At 35.0% G+C, this 11,488-nt stretch overlaps 2 protein-coding genes across 3 annotated transcripts; one reads left to right on the top strand and one right to left on the bottom strand.

The window, feature by feature from the left end:
* Positions 1 to 974: 974 nt before the first annotated feature.
* Positions 975 to 5,408, top strand: LOC114403746 (nuclear transcription factor Y subunit B-1-like). 2 transcript variants are annotated; one of them, XM_028366891.1, is made up of 7 exons: positions 975 to 1,120; positions 1,372 to 1,599; positions 1,776 to 1,905; positions 2,399 to 2,404; positions 2,507 to 2,587; positions 2,727 to 2,765; positions 5,040 to 5,408. In XM_028366891.1, the coding sequence occupies exons 2-7, from the start codon at positions 1,382 to 1,384 to the stop codon at positions 5,085 to 5,087; spliced, it is 522 nt and encodes a 173-aa protein (XP_028222692.1). In that variant the 5' UTR covers positions 975 to 1,120; positions 1,372 to 1,381; the 3' UTR covers positions 5,088 to 5,408. The 2 variants fall into 2 exon arrangements, with proteins under 2 accessions (XP_028222692.1, XP_028222693.1); XM_028366892.1 differs by lacking the exon at positions 975 to 1,120 and adding an exon at positions 1,231 to 1,303.
* Positions 5,409 to 7,595: 2,187 nt separating this feature from the next.
* On the bottom strand, positions 7,596 to 11,488 carry LOC114403745. Its single transcript, XM_028366890.1, has 3 exons — positions 11,390 to 11,488; positions 9,484 to 11,112; positions 7,596 to 9,405 (listed from the first exon to the last, which is right to left on the bottom strand). The coding sequence occupies exons 2-3, from the start codon at positions 11,084 to 11,086 to the stop codon at positions 8,405 to 8,407; spliced, it is 2,604 nt and encodes an 867-aa protein (XP_028222691.1). The 5' UTR covers positions 11,087 to 11,112; positions 11,390 to 11,488; the 3' UTR covers positions 7,596 to 8,404.

The raw sequence follows: 11,488 nt of genomic DNA, 5'->3' as shown, positions 1-11,488 counted from the left end.
ACATTTTATATTATTGACCAACTACTTAAAGAAATAAATGAGTTTGTTGGTATATATAAACATAAACTAATTGTTTTAAAAATTAAAAAATTTATTATATAAGATGATTTATCTTAAATTTAAAGTTTTGTTTTTTTAGTTTATCAAATTAAAATGTTTATTTTTTAGTCCTTCAAATTCATAAAACATTTTTTGTCTTTATTGTAGTAAAAAAAAACTGTTATAAATTATGCATTTAAATTGCTAAAAACGGCCCAAAGGGTCTAAAAAAATATTTCACAAATTTAAGAAACAAATAATGTAAATTTTAGTTTACATGGAAAAAATAAATATTTAAGCCTAATTAAAAATTATAATATGACTTTTTTTACTGAGCTATCATGTATAACTTATAATACTTTATTATTGTTTTAGTTGTTCAATTTCAGGATATGTTTTTTTAGTCTCTCAAATTAAAATTTTCTTTTTTGAATTCAGCTTATGAGTAGGCATCAAACAAATATCAATACATTGATCATTTGTAATGATTTCAAAATGAAAATTTTGAGGGCTAAAAATAAAAAATAAAAAATAAATTCTAATAACTAAAAAACATTACGAATTATTTATTTATTATTTTTCTTTGACACATACCCAAGAGAGAGTAAAAAGAAATAATGTTCAAAATTTAATAACCACAAAAACAAATTTTAATTTAAGGAACTAGTAAATTAGGAACCTTGAATTGAAGAACTAAAACAATAATTAAATGGACTTGCAATTATTATAAAAATTAAAATTTTATCATACATTTATAGTTAATAATGAAATTAATAATATATAAAAATCTTTAAACAACTAGTAAATTATAATCAAATTAAAAAATAAACAGAAAACCTCTCTTTAAATCACATATTTTTTGTTATACAAATGAAAGAAGAAGAAAAAAAAAAAGATGAAGGGTGGATATTGAAGTTAGGTAAAAATAGTGGAAATGAGTATCTTCTTTGTTCCATGTCTTGCATTGTCTGCTTAGATTTGTTTTTGTAAATCGATTCCACCAATCATCGCTGTCCTTGTCGCGCCAAATACAAAAACCACCACTTCTACCTCTCTCCTTCTGACTCTCTCACTCTCACCGGTAATAATTTTTATCCTCTTCTGTTAAACTTGGTCCATCCATGTCAATTTTTTTGGATCTCAGTCACCACCGTTCCCTTTCCATCGCCAATTAATCCCCCCCCCCCCCCCCCCCCCCCCTCAATTTTTACTTCCCTCTCATCTGCCATACATACACGTCTCTATAAACATCATCCAGAAAAAGGTGCATTGCATTGATTGTTTTCTTTATCGAATATATATATATATATATATTTGCATTGTAATTTGTAGGGTTTGTGAGATGTCGGATGCGCCACCGAGCCCGACTCATGAGAGTGGGGGCGAGCAGAGCCCGCGCGGTTCGTCGTCCGGCGCGAGGGAGCAGGACCGGTACCTCCCGATTGCCAACATCAGCCGCATTATGAAGAAGGCTCTGCCTCCCAACGGCAAGATTGCAAAGGATGCCAAAGACACCATGCAGGAATGCGTTTCTGAGTTCATCAGCTTCATTACCAGCGAGTTAGTTAGCAACTATACATATCCATATCAAATGTTTTGTTTTTATTTAGCTCAAAATGTCTTTTTTTTTTTTTAATGGATGATTGCAGTTTTTTATTTTTATTTTTTGGGGATTGAGGGTTTCTGAGAATTTGTTTATTACTGAATTCCACGCACGTGTTTATTTCGGCGTGCAGGGCGAGTGAGAAATGCCAGAAGGAGAAGAGAAAGACAATCAATGGAGACGATTTGCTATGGGCCATGGCCACTTTAGGATTTGAAGACTACATAGAGCCGCTTAAGGTGTACCTGGCTAGGTACAGAGAGGTAATTTTTCTTTTTTTCTTTTGCTTCCTTTTTTCTTGGTATAGTTTTTGAGGGTTTCTGTCAAATTTTGTTTTTCGTTGATTTAAATACATCACAAGGATATATGTTAGAACATGAGGAGACAATTGGAATAATCTAAATTAAAGGCTTGTCTGATGCATCTAGCTCTCTTGAAGTGTAGAATCCAGATATACACACAAAAGACAAATTTATTCTTGAGTAAATTACACTAACTACTTCTGAGGTTTTGTGAAATTACACAAACTTCCTAGTTTTCATTTCCTTTTCCCTCTTGAGGTGCGGTTTGGTGTTTGGTTAGATGAACCGGGTGGGTGGGAAACCTTTTAAACTACTGGATCTGTGCAATTCTTATCCTCCTCCCTTCATTTTAATGCTGAAGGTTTGATAATGTTCCTTATGGCTTTATAATTATCTGACCCTTTCTTCTTCTTTTTATTTGGTTGGTGATTTTGAAATGTCCACGATATCACAGGCGGAGGTTAGTTAATTCCCCCCCTGGCTTAATTGTGTTATTTTGTTATTTATCTTGGACTATTTTGCCAATGGAAATGTTAATGTTTGCAAACACAAATTCTTTTAGGGTGACACTAAAGGATCTGCTAGAAGTGGTGATGGATCTGCTACACCAGATCAAGTTGGCCTTGCAGGTCAAAATTCTCAGGTGTGGTTGCATAACCTTTTTGGAGTTTTGTTTTTGCTTTAACAAATTTTATTCTTGTGGTATTTTGTTGATTTAAATATGGTTTGCTTCATTAGTTAATATGCACTTTGTCTGCGTTGTTGGTTTATGTTTATGGCAGCTTGTTCATCAGGGTTCGCTGAACTATATTGGTTTGCAGGTAATACTCTTTCTTTTCATCTCTCTTGAATGCATGAATGCTCAAATTATTTTTTTAGCTAACACATGCAAACTCAATTATGGAGATTCAGAAAATATAGTGTTACTAGATGTTTACTTAATCATTGCATGGTATTATAGTGTTATGTGTTTACTTAATCCCTTCTGACAATGTGCCAAACCAGTGAAAGTGTGGGACATTAACATTTATTTCCTCAAGCTCTGGATGTCATAAACTCATGATAATGTGAAGACAAAAGAGATCAGCCACAACGTAATAATGTGTGATGTCAGTTACACACACATTCTCTGTTCTATTGCATAGAGATAAAGTGGTTTTACAAGTTTTATTTTAGATAAAAGAAAAAAATCACTAAGACAGAAAAGAAAATTACAATGAATTTGGTGGGTAAGGGATACTCCATAAAGAAAAAAAAAGCAATTAAGAATAATGAAAAGCATCAATGGCATAAGGCTGCTCAATCCCTCTGCATATTTGGCAAACCCCCGTAAAAATACAATATGTTTTCAGTGTGTCAGCTTACCCTTAAACTTGGAAAGGGATAGGAAATTGTTGATGGATTATCTTGTGTTCCACACTCTTGTGCTTTTAAAGGGAGTTACTTTTTTTTTTTTTCATTTTAGTTGCCTGAGAGTTTCAATTGCCTTTATATTATTGATGCAACTTCGGGTTCTTGGAAAACTTTTTTTTTTGTTAGAGACATGTTTTTAAAACTGGATTGATCATTGAATTGGTAAAGACACTCGTTAAAGGTTCAAGGTCTAACGTTGGTTGAACTGGCAATAATTAATTTTTTTAGTATAATAAATAAAGCAATATTAAAAAAAATAACAATATGCATAATTTCATAATATCAAAAATTAAGCCCTGGTGCAGCGGTAAAGTTGTGCCTTGGTGACTTGTTGGTCATGGGTTCGAATCCGGAAACAGCCTCTTTGCATATGCAAGGGTAAGGCTGCGTACAATATCCCTCCCCCATACCTTCGCATAGCGAAGAACCTCTGGGCAATGGGGTACGAAGTTTATCAAAAATTAAAATTCACTTAAAAATGTCATAACTCATAACCATGGGGTTGTACCCACTTCAGTGATTTTTTCATCTTGAAAGGAATTGGTCGTTAGTTGTCAGCTGAGGAATACCTTTGATGCATACACACAGTCACCCACACGAAATGTGCAGTTATCTGAGTTGTCCTAGGGATTTGAGGCTTCCATTGAATAATAGCTTTTTATTTAAAAATTGGATTTCTTGGCCATGTACTTTGATTTACAAGCTTATGTTTTAGGATTGATTGTTATCAAGTTGTTTTATTCTCCCTCTTTTTTTTTTTTTGGTTTTCATCAAGAATATCTCCCAACCGATAGTTGGAGACTAATTCCTTTTGTAGGGTAGAGATCACCAATAAAGTCTTCTCCGTACGCGTGGTTAGGAATTGAACCCTTGACAACATGTTTAAGAAATCCAACTATCTACTAACTATGCTGGACCTTGTTGGTTATTTTCCCTCTCCTAATATTATCCCCTTTCTCTCTCTTTTTCAAATTTCTTCTCCCCTCTCTGTTAGTCTATTGTTTCTCCTCATTGAACATTATGGTGAAGTTCTGTGCACATGTTTACCTACTCCATCCTCTGTAAAACTCCCCAGATCTGTTCACAAGTGAGTTATGGTAGGGTTGAATGATGACTGTCCTAAAATTGCAGGCACTTTGTGGAAGATATAGAAAAATATAATAATTCTTTAGCCCTTTCTATAAATAAAATATGGGATGGGTTCATTGGAGTCTGTGAACATAAGGTTATGAGATGGTTTCTTTCCAAAGTTGGCTTATGTTCAAACATAGTGCCAAGACATAACCTTTCGGCATTAATTACAAGGCATTAGTTATTTCAGGTTTCTTGTGGTGCCTGAATTGGAAATCACTTGCTAATTACCTGAATACATGTCTTAATGTTGTCATTAAGCTAAAGTCTAGGATGATAGTTATCTTACATAAGCCAAAATATAATTCATAATGGCAAAAATAGATTGCTCAGTATTGTTTTTGTTTTTTCCTGCTTCATCCTGAGTTCTACTTGTTTTGTTGATCATGGTGTTTTTAACAGATAAGATTGTTTGGGCATAGGAATTCAAATACTTGTTCAAGTGAATAAAGTGTGATTTCTTTGCTTTCTTCCGTTATATGCTAAGAACATCTCTTCTACTTCCTCTCTTAAGACTAATGCCATTTTTTTTAATCTGTTGGGATTTGCAGGTGCAACCACAACATCTGGTTATGCCTTCAATGCAAAGCCATGAATAGTTTAGATGCTTCTACGCATCTTATTTATTTCCCTTTAATGCTTGTACGCATGGCATGGGTGGAAACAATTGTCTGGTGATTTAATATTTAGGTTCTCGTGTAGAAGGGTGTCAGAATTTTGTTACGGTACTAATGTAGATTTTTATTAATACATGTCTTATTTAGCTATGTAATACCTACTCAAGGGAGAGATGTGTTTAGGGTTATGCTAGTGATTCGCCATGTAGCTTGTCAGGGTGAGAAGCACTTGCTTTTAGAGTTTTCTTTAGATTATTATATAATATATAATATTTGCAGACACTGCATTTGTTACTTTATTTAGTTTAGGCCAAATAGTTTGCTTCTCTCAATGATTTAAAAAATATTCACTTGTTATTCATCTAGAAAATTCATAATAGAAACCTAAAAGTTTGGGTGATGCTATAAAATTGTTTATATTTTAAAAATCAAGTCCTTGGGTTCTCAAGTTCAAGCAAACTTACCGAGAAGGGAATGCGTGTGCGGACAGCCTTGCAAAGTTGGGAGACAAGTCTCATCAATTGTTGGTTTTGCTGGATTAACAGCAGATGCTGAAGGAACTGTCTGCAGTCCTCCTCCCTTTACCTTTCTTACTGATAAAAAAAACTTGACACGATTAAGGAAGATAAAAAAATACTTGAGTAGTATTGCTTAGCATAATTACTTAAATTAATAATCGACATGTTTGAGGTTGTATCATTCATGTTTATAATGTTACAAATGTTAATTGTTAATTTCATAGGTTACATGTAAAAGACTTGCTACACAGTTATAAAAAAAAAAAAAAAGACGACTTGCTACACGACTTTTTAACTTATCTTGGTTTTTCACAATTGTATGAGTCTTGGTAATGGTTGCACTATCCTATACAGTTCTGGTTATGCTCATTGGTTTTCATATGTTGTTTCAGATTTATTTCTAGACGTGGGAATTTTGTGAATTCAATGTTCACCATACATAGACCCATGTACTCGGTTCATCAAGAGAATCTTTTTTTTTTTAAAAAAAAAGTATATACTTGTTCAAATTAGTTTATTTTATGTTTGTAATATTTGTAAACGTTTTTAATCAAAAACTTAATTTAAAAAATTCAAAAGAATTATTTTCTCAAGTGTTTTTTAACATGTTTCGAATGACTCAGTAGTTTTACATCCTCTTTACAATATTTATATTTATTTCCTTAATCAGATTCCTTATTAAATTTATTATAAAATGACTTTTTTTGTAATACTTTTTATAAATTATTAAAATATTTTAAGACGGTATAGTATTAAATGTATAAAATATAGTGTAGTCAACTTTCCAATACATGTACAATTATCTATGTATTTTTTTTTTTACCTTAGATACCTTACAGAGATAATTGTACATGTTATGGAAATAAAACTTAATGTCATTAAAATAATCTCTTAAATGTCTAAAATGAAGACTAAGGTGGTGACAAAAATTCATTAAAAGATAAATTTTGGTAACAATAATTTTTTACGGTATTAATTTGAGAATACATTTTTTTGGAGGACTATCATGATAATAGTTTTCTCTAAAAAAAGAACATGGTAATAGTTAAAATGTTTGGAAGACTATTTTGGTTATCAAATTTTTTGAAAGACTAAAGTGATAACGCACGTAACTTTAGAAGACCGAATTGAAGGTTAACTCGAGCAATAAAATAATGCACCCTACAACAAAATAATGGATGGCTAGATGAAATAGCATTTCGGTTATTTTGGCAGCCATTTAGCAATAAATTGGTTCAGCAGTTTATTCAGTTCTGTATATGCTCCCATGTTGTTTTCAGCACTCCCTACAATGAGAATAATTGCAAATGGAATTTATTTTTGATAGAGTAGCTGATCTAGCAGAACCCAAAACATTGGTAGGGCTACTATATTTGCTTCTCTCTGAGATAAGAAGAAATCTACTGGTCTAATTGTGACGATGAAAGTGGAAGATACCTGCAAAAGCACTCTGACAGCATAGTTTGCGGAGTAATAATGTATTGAAAGATGTGCTTACCCAGTGCCTTCACATGTGATCAACTTTTTGGACTAAATTGCGGCCAAGTCATAATCTGGATGTAAGTGAGTCACTGCTAGGATACTTGAGCTTGGTTATGAAGTATTCCTGTTCGATGCAGGAGCTTCTGATTAAAAAATATTCTCGAGTCCTTGGCAAGCATGACATGGGCAGATAACAGAGATCATCTGCAACGAGCATAGGAAGCACCCTGAGGAGCGAACTGAATAGCTAAGCCAGTTCCTAGTAGGCCTCAGAAGGCCTCTTAGCCCAGCAAGGATTAGCGATCTCATATGTGTCAATATCAATAATAACTCATTATTACAATGAATAATTTTTTCAAACAGAAGAAAATTACATAAACAATTACTCAGAATCTCACTCATCAAATTCCTGTGTTTTCCACGATAGAATCTGACAATTGTTCTTATCATATGGGGTTGGTGCTAGAAAGAATCACATTTGAAGTACATGTCAAAATTGTGCCAAATCAAACAAAAGATGCACAGTGCAAACACTAACAAACAGGAAAATCTTACAAAAACCGAAGTTTCAGTATTTTCAACTCTATAGTTCACTGTGACAATTAAATTAGGAGGCCCCAAACTAGCTAAACCAAAGAAACAGGACCGTTTACTTATCAACATTTTAAAGCCAATATACAATTGAATGTCCAAATGGATCTAACTAATGCTTTTAATGCTACTGCTCCCAGACTGAAAACTTTCATTTTGTAATGACACATATATCTAAGTAAATAGAGCTAACAAAGGATACATTGGTATTGTGATAGCTAAAAATCACTAAGCACATTTGCTCAAGTAAGTAATACCCTTGTTTTCTTCCATATTTCTTTCTTTAGTAGTCTCAGATGTTTGCTGCAAAAGTGCAAAATCATTTCCTTTTGTCTTGAAGTGGTGAGATTGAAAGCTGAATGTTTGATACATCCTCCTCCTTATCTTCACTGTTCTAGATTGTGGGTTGGCTGACATGCTTCCTTAAAAACATTCTAGTGGTACTAAAATAATTATGACCTAGTAAGACTACAATACAATTAGTCCCAAATCAAAACTAGAGTGAAAATAACTAAGATGATTTCATGTTCAACCTATGCTCTATTGATGCTACTGCATCCTCCATCAGGATAGCATGCAGTTACTATCACATCAACCATAGGACATGTGGGCACCTAACAAAATAGTCAATTATCAAGCACTGCACATGTGAAAGAAAAAAGTTACTTACCCAACAATTAGATCATATTAAGTTCAGAATTGGAGGGATCAAGATGCATTTCCGTTCTCCTGGTCTTGAGTTGTGGCAAGAGATGAAGCTTTGGATAATGTACTTGGAGTATGGTTAAGCTTGTAATTTACAAGAACTGATCCAAATATGTTGAACTTTTTAGCACTACTGAAAGCAACCTCTGCATCAACACACTTCTTAAAAACCACTCTAGCCCGGCTGCTCCCTCTATCAACTTCTGTTTCAGATTCATTTAGAGGTCCAAATCGCCTAAAAATCTTATTTAGGCGCATTTCTGAGGGAACAGAATCCAGCTCAGCAAAGTTTAAAACAAGCTCAACTGGGGAATTCTCATCTGCACAACCAGAATGCTTTTCAGGAACTGCAACATGATTGCTGTCAGAACATTGTTTCCTGGAATAGGACCTACGAGTATAAACTATAAAAGGTTTTTCTGGCTCAGCAGGGGCATGTTGATAGTCTCTTCTGCTGCTTCTCTGTGACTGCTGTTTTTCAGAACCACTCTGGATGCCCATGTCAGTCCAATGTGTATGACTCAGATCATCAAATTCAAATGTTTCAGGTGATCCACCCACAGGTCGTTTATTCCTTTTAGCACCAACTTTCTTTGTAGGAAAATTTTCTTTTCCAGAATCATTGGCCACGATTATTGAATTCCTGAAATCAGAGAAGAAGCTCACTATAACATTCAGGGAACTATAATCTCCCAGGGGTTCATGTGCTACCCACTGAAGTAAATGTAGCAAATCATCTAGAGATGAATATTCCGTTGGAACAGTGAAGCTTGACTTCTGAGTCTTCTCAGGATTAGGGGAGAAGACATCAGATCCATTCCCTGGAAAACCATCAGCACTTCCATCTTCCATTTGAGTCCTGTCTCCAGAACACTTCAACATAGAGGAGGGTGGTCCAGTAAGTTGATTAGCAACCCTTAGAATACGTTCACCAATCTTAAATGATTGATTTATGGTATTTGAAACTTTGGCAAGGGAAATTGTTTTTCTCCTATCTTTCATCCCTGAAACACCAGCACAGTGATCAATAGTCTTCCTTTTCTTGGAAGAGGCAGGAGAAATCAGATTATCAGTGGCATCACCTGGCTGATAATTACCAAGTGAAGAATCTGGAGTCCCACCTGCTGCTTCTGACAAAATTATTTTCTTCTTTTCTGGATATAAATCATCTTTCAAATTATGCTTGCGTTTGAGACAGGAGCCATTTGCTGTCTTCAAATTTCCAGCACCAGTTTGACCTTTTTTACTCGCATGAGTTGCATGCTTATTAACTTCACTCAAACTTTTATCAGAGCCCTTAATTAAGTCCTTAATTAAGAAGGCATCAGTGTCATTATCCACAACTCCACAATATTGCAACTCAGGCAAGCAAGAGTAACCCTTCAAACGATAGAAAGCAAGCAACTGAGCCTTAGCAATTAAAAGCTCCAATCGATCAAAGCCACCAGTTGGAAACTCGGATAGAGTTTTCAAGTATTCCAAAATGTTCTCAGGTGAAAAGGAACTAGCATTTAAAGATTCATCCACTCTGCGTGTGAAACTTAGTTCTTCTCGAATCCCAGTGTTTTGAACAGTTTGGAGCTTAATCTCGTCATAAGTATCTTTAGGTATGCAGGAACATGCTAACCCAAATTCTGCACATCTCCCGACTTCATCCAAAGCACAATCTACTGCATTCTGAAATGCATCTGAATTGCTCTGCTTTACAACATTAGAGAAATGAGTCCTAAAGAGCTTTAGCTGAGATGACTCATTCCAAGCAAATGTTCTATCCCCAAAATACGCAACCAAATGGCGGTCCTTTTTTAAATGCTTCTTTGCCTCCACAGACGAATCCGAGGGATCAAATATCTGCCCTGGCCACCACGGATGGCTTTTCACCTTACCCCAAACCATATCATACACAGAAAACTCAGATTTTTCCTTTGGCAGCTGATAACTTGCTTGAAGAATGTTTCCTGAACTTTTATTTGACACATGCTTTGCAACTCTTCCATGTGTTGGTTTTCGCTGTTTAGCATCATCAAGTTTTTCACCTTCAATTTCCTGCTCTCCTTGTGAACCAACCTGCTCAGCAATGCCAGCTTGCCCTTCAATGCTTTGACTAATATCCGACTCAACCTGAATATCAATGTTCTTCTGCTCATCCAATGTTTTCAAGGTGACATCATTTCCATCCAACTCAGCAGTCTCATTCTCACTCTTACCTTCTAAGGACCTCACAACTTGAGAACCTTCACCAAGATCCCCAGCATGTTCTTTAATGCTTTGCGTAACATCTGGCTCAGCCTGAATAACATCACTAATTGCTTCTTTCTCCACTAACTTATTGACCTCCTTGTCATCAATGTTCTTCTGCTCATCCAATGTTTTCAAGGTAGCTTCATTTCCATCTAACTCAGCAATCTCATTCACGCTCTTACTTTCTAAGGATCTCAAAACTTGAGAATCCTCACCAAGAGCCTCAGCAGCTTCTCCACCTGAAGGATCCACACCTTTACCCTCCTCTTTTGATCCATCAAAACCCACATCACCATTCAGCTCAGCATCACGCTCACGAGTGCAAACAACACCTTCTATGCACAAATCAGAACCCAAAACCCCCACCTTTAGGTCCTTCCCATCCCCAACCAAAGATCCCTCCTTTTCTATAGGCTCCTCTAGGGTTTCTCTTTCACCATCCATGCTTTCAATATGGGTCAACGTGGATTCTGAAATTCAACAAGCAGACAATTGTTTTACAAGTGTGCTTCTTCCATGTAAAAGCTATTTAAACACTGAAAACATGTTAGGAAGTTAAAAAATCTCTTTCCTCAACCAAAAAACTTTGGCATAAAGCAAAAAAAACATATGGGAAAACTGCATAAAATTGCCTATGGCACACAGAGATAGAAAATAAAGATTCAAATTTTGATGCCCGTCGAAGAAATGAACGACAAAAAGTCCAAATAAAAGGAAGAAAAAACAAAACAGGAAAGTGTTGAGTACCAGGTTGGATCCTAGGGGAGAGAAAGCTTGCTCGAATTTTGGTGGTCGTGGGCACTAGATTTTGGAAAATTGGAGAAATATAAAATAGTGGTGTGTGGA

This window comes from Glycine soja, chromosome 20 (assembly GCF_004193775.1).
Source record: "Glycine soja cultivar W05 chromosome 20, ASM419377v2, whole genome shotgun sequence".
NCBI lineage: Eukaryota > Viridiplantae > Streptophyta > Magnoliopsida > Fabales > Fabaceae > Glycine > Glycine soja.
This window is presented reverse-complemented; position numbering and strand designations above follow the sequence as displayed.

Bases quoted from the DNA above. Each gene is read 5' to 3' on its own strand.
- LOC114403746 (XM_028366891.1), top strand. From the start codon at position 1,382: ATGTCGGATGCGCCACCGAGCCCGACTCATGAGAGTGGGGGCGAGCAG. The intron at 2,588-2,726 runs GTGTGGTTGCAT...TGTTTATGGCAG, and splicing joins TTGCAGGTCAAAATTCTCAG to CTTGTTCATCAGGGTTCGCT. The intron at 2,766-5,039 runs GTAATACTCTTT...TGGGATTTGCAG, and splicing joins TGAACTATATTGGTTTGCAG to GTGCAACCACAACATCTGGT.
- LOC114403745 (XM_028366890.1), bottom strand. From the start codon at position 11,086: ATGGATGGTGAAAGAGAAACCCTAGAGGAGCCTATAGAAAAGGAGGGA. The intron at 9,406-9,483 runs GTGATGCCACTG...CTGGTGTTTCAG, and splicing joins ACTTGGTAATTATCAGCCAG to GGATGAAAGATAGGAGAAAA.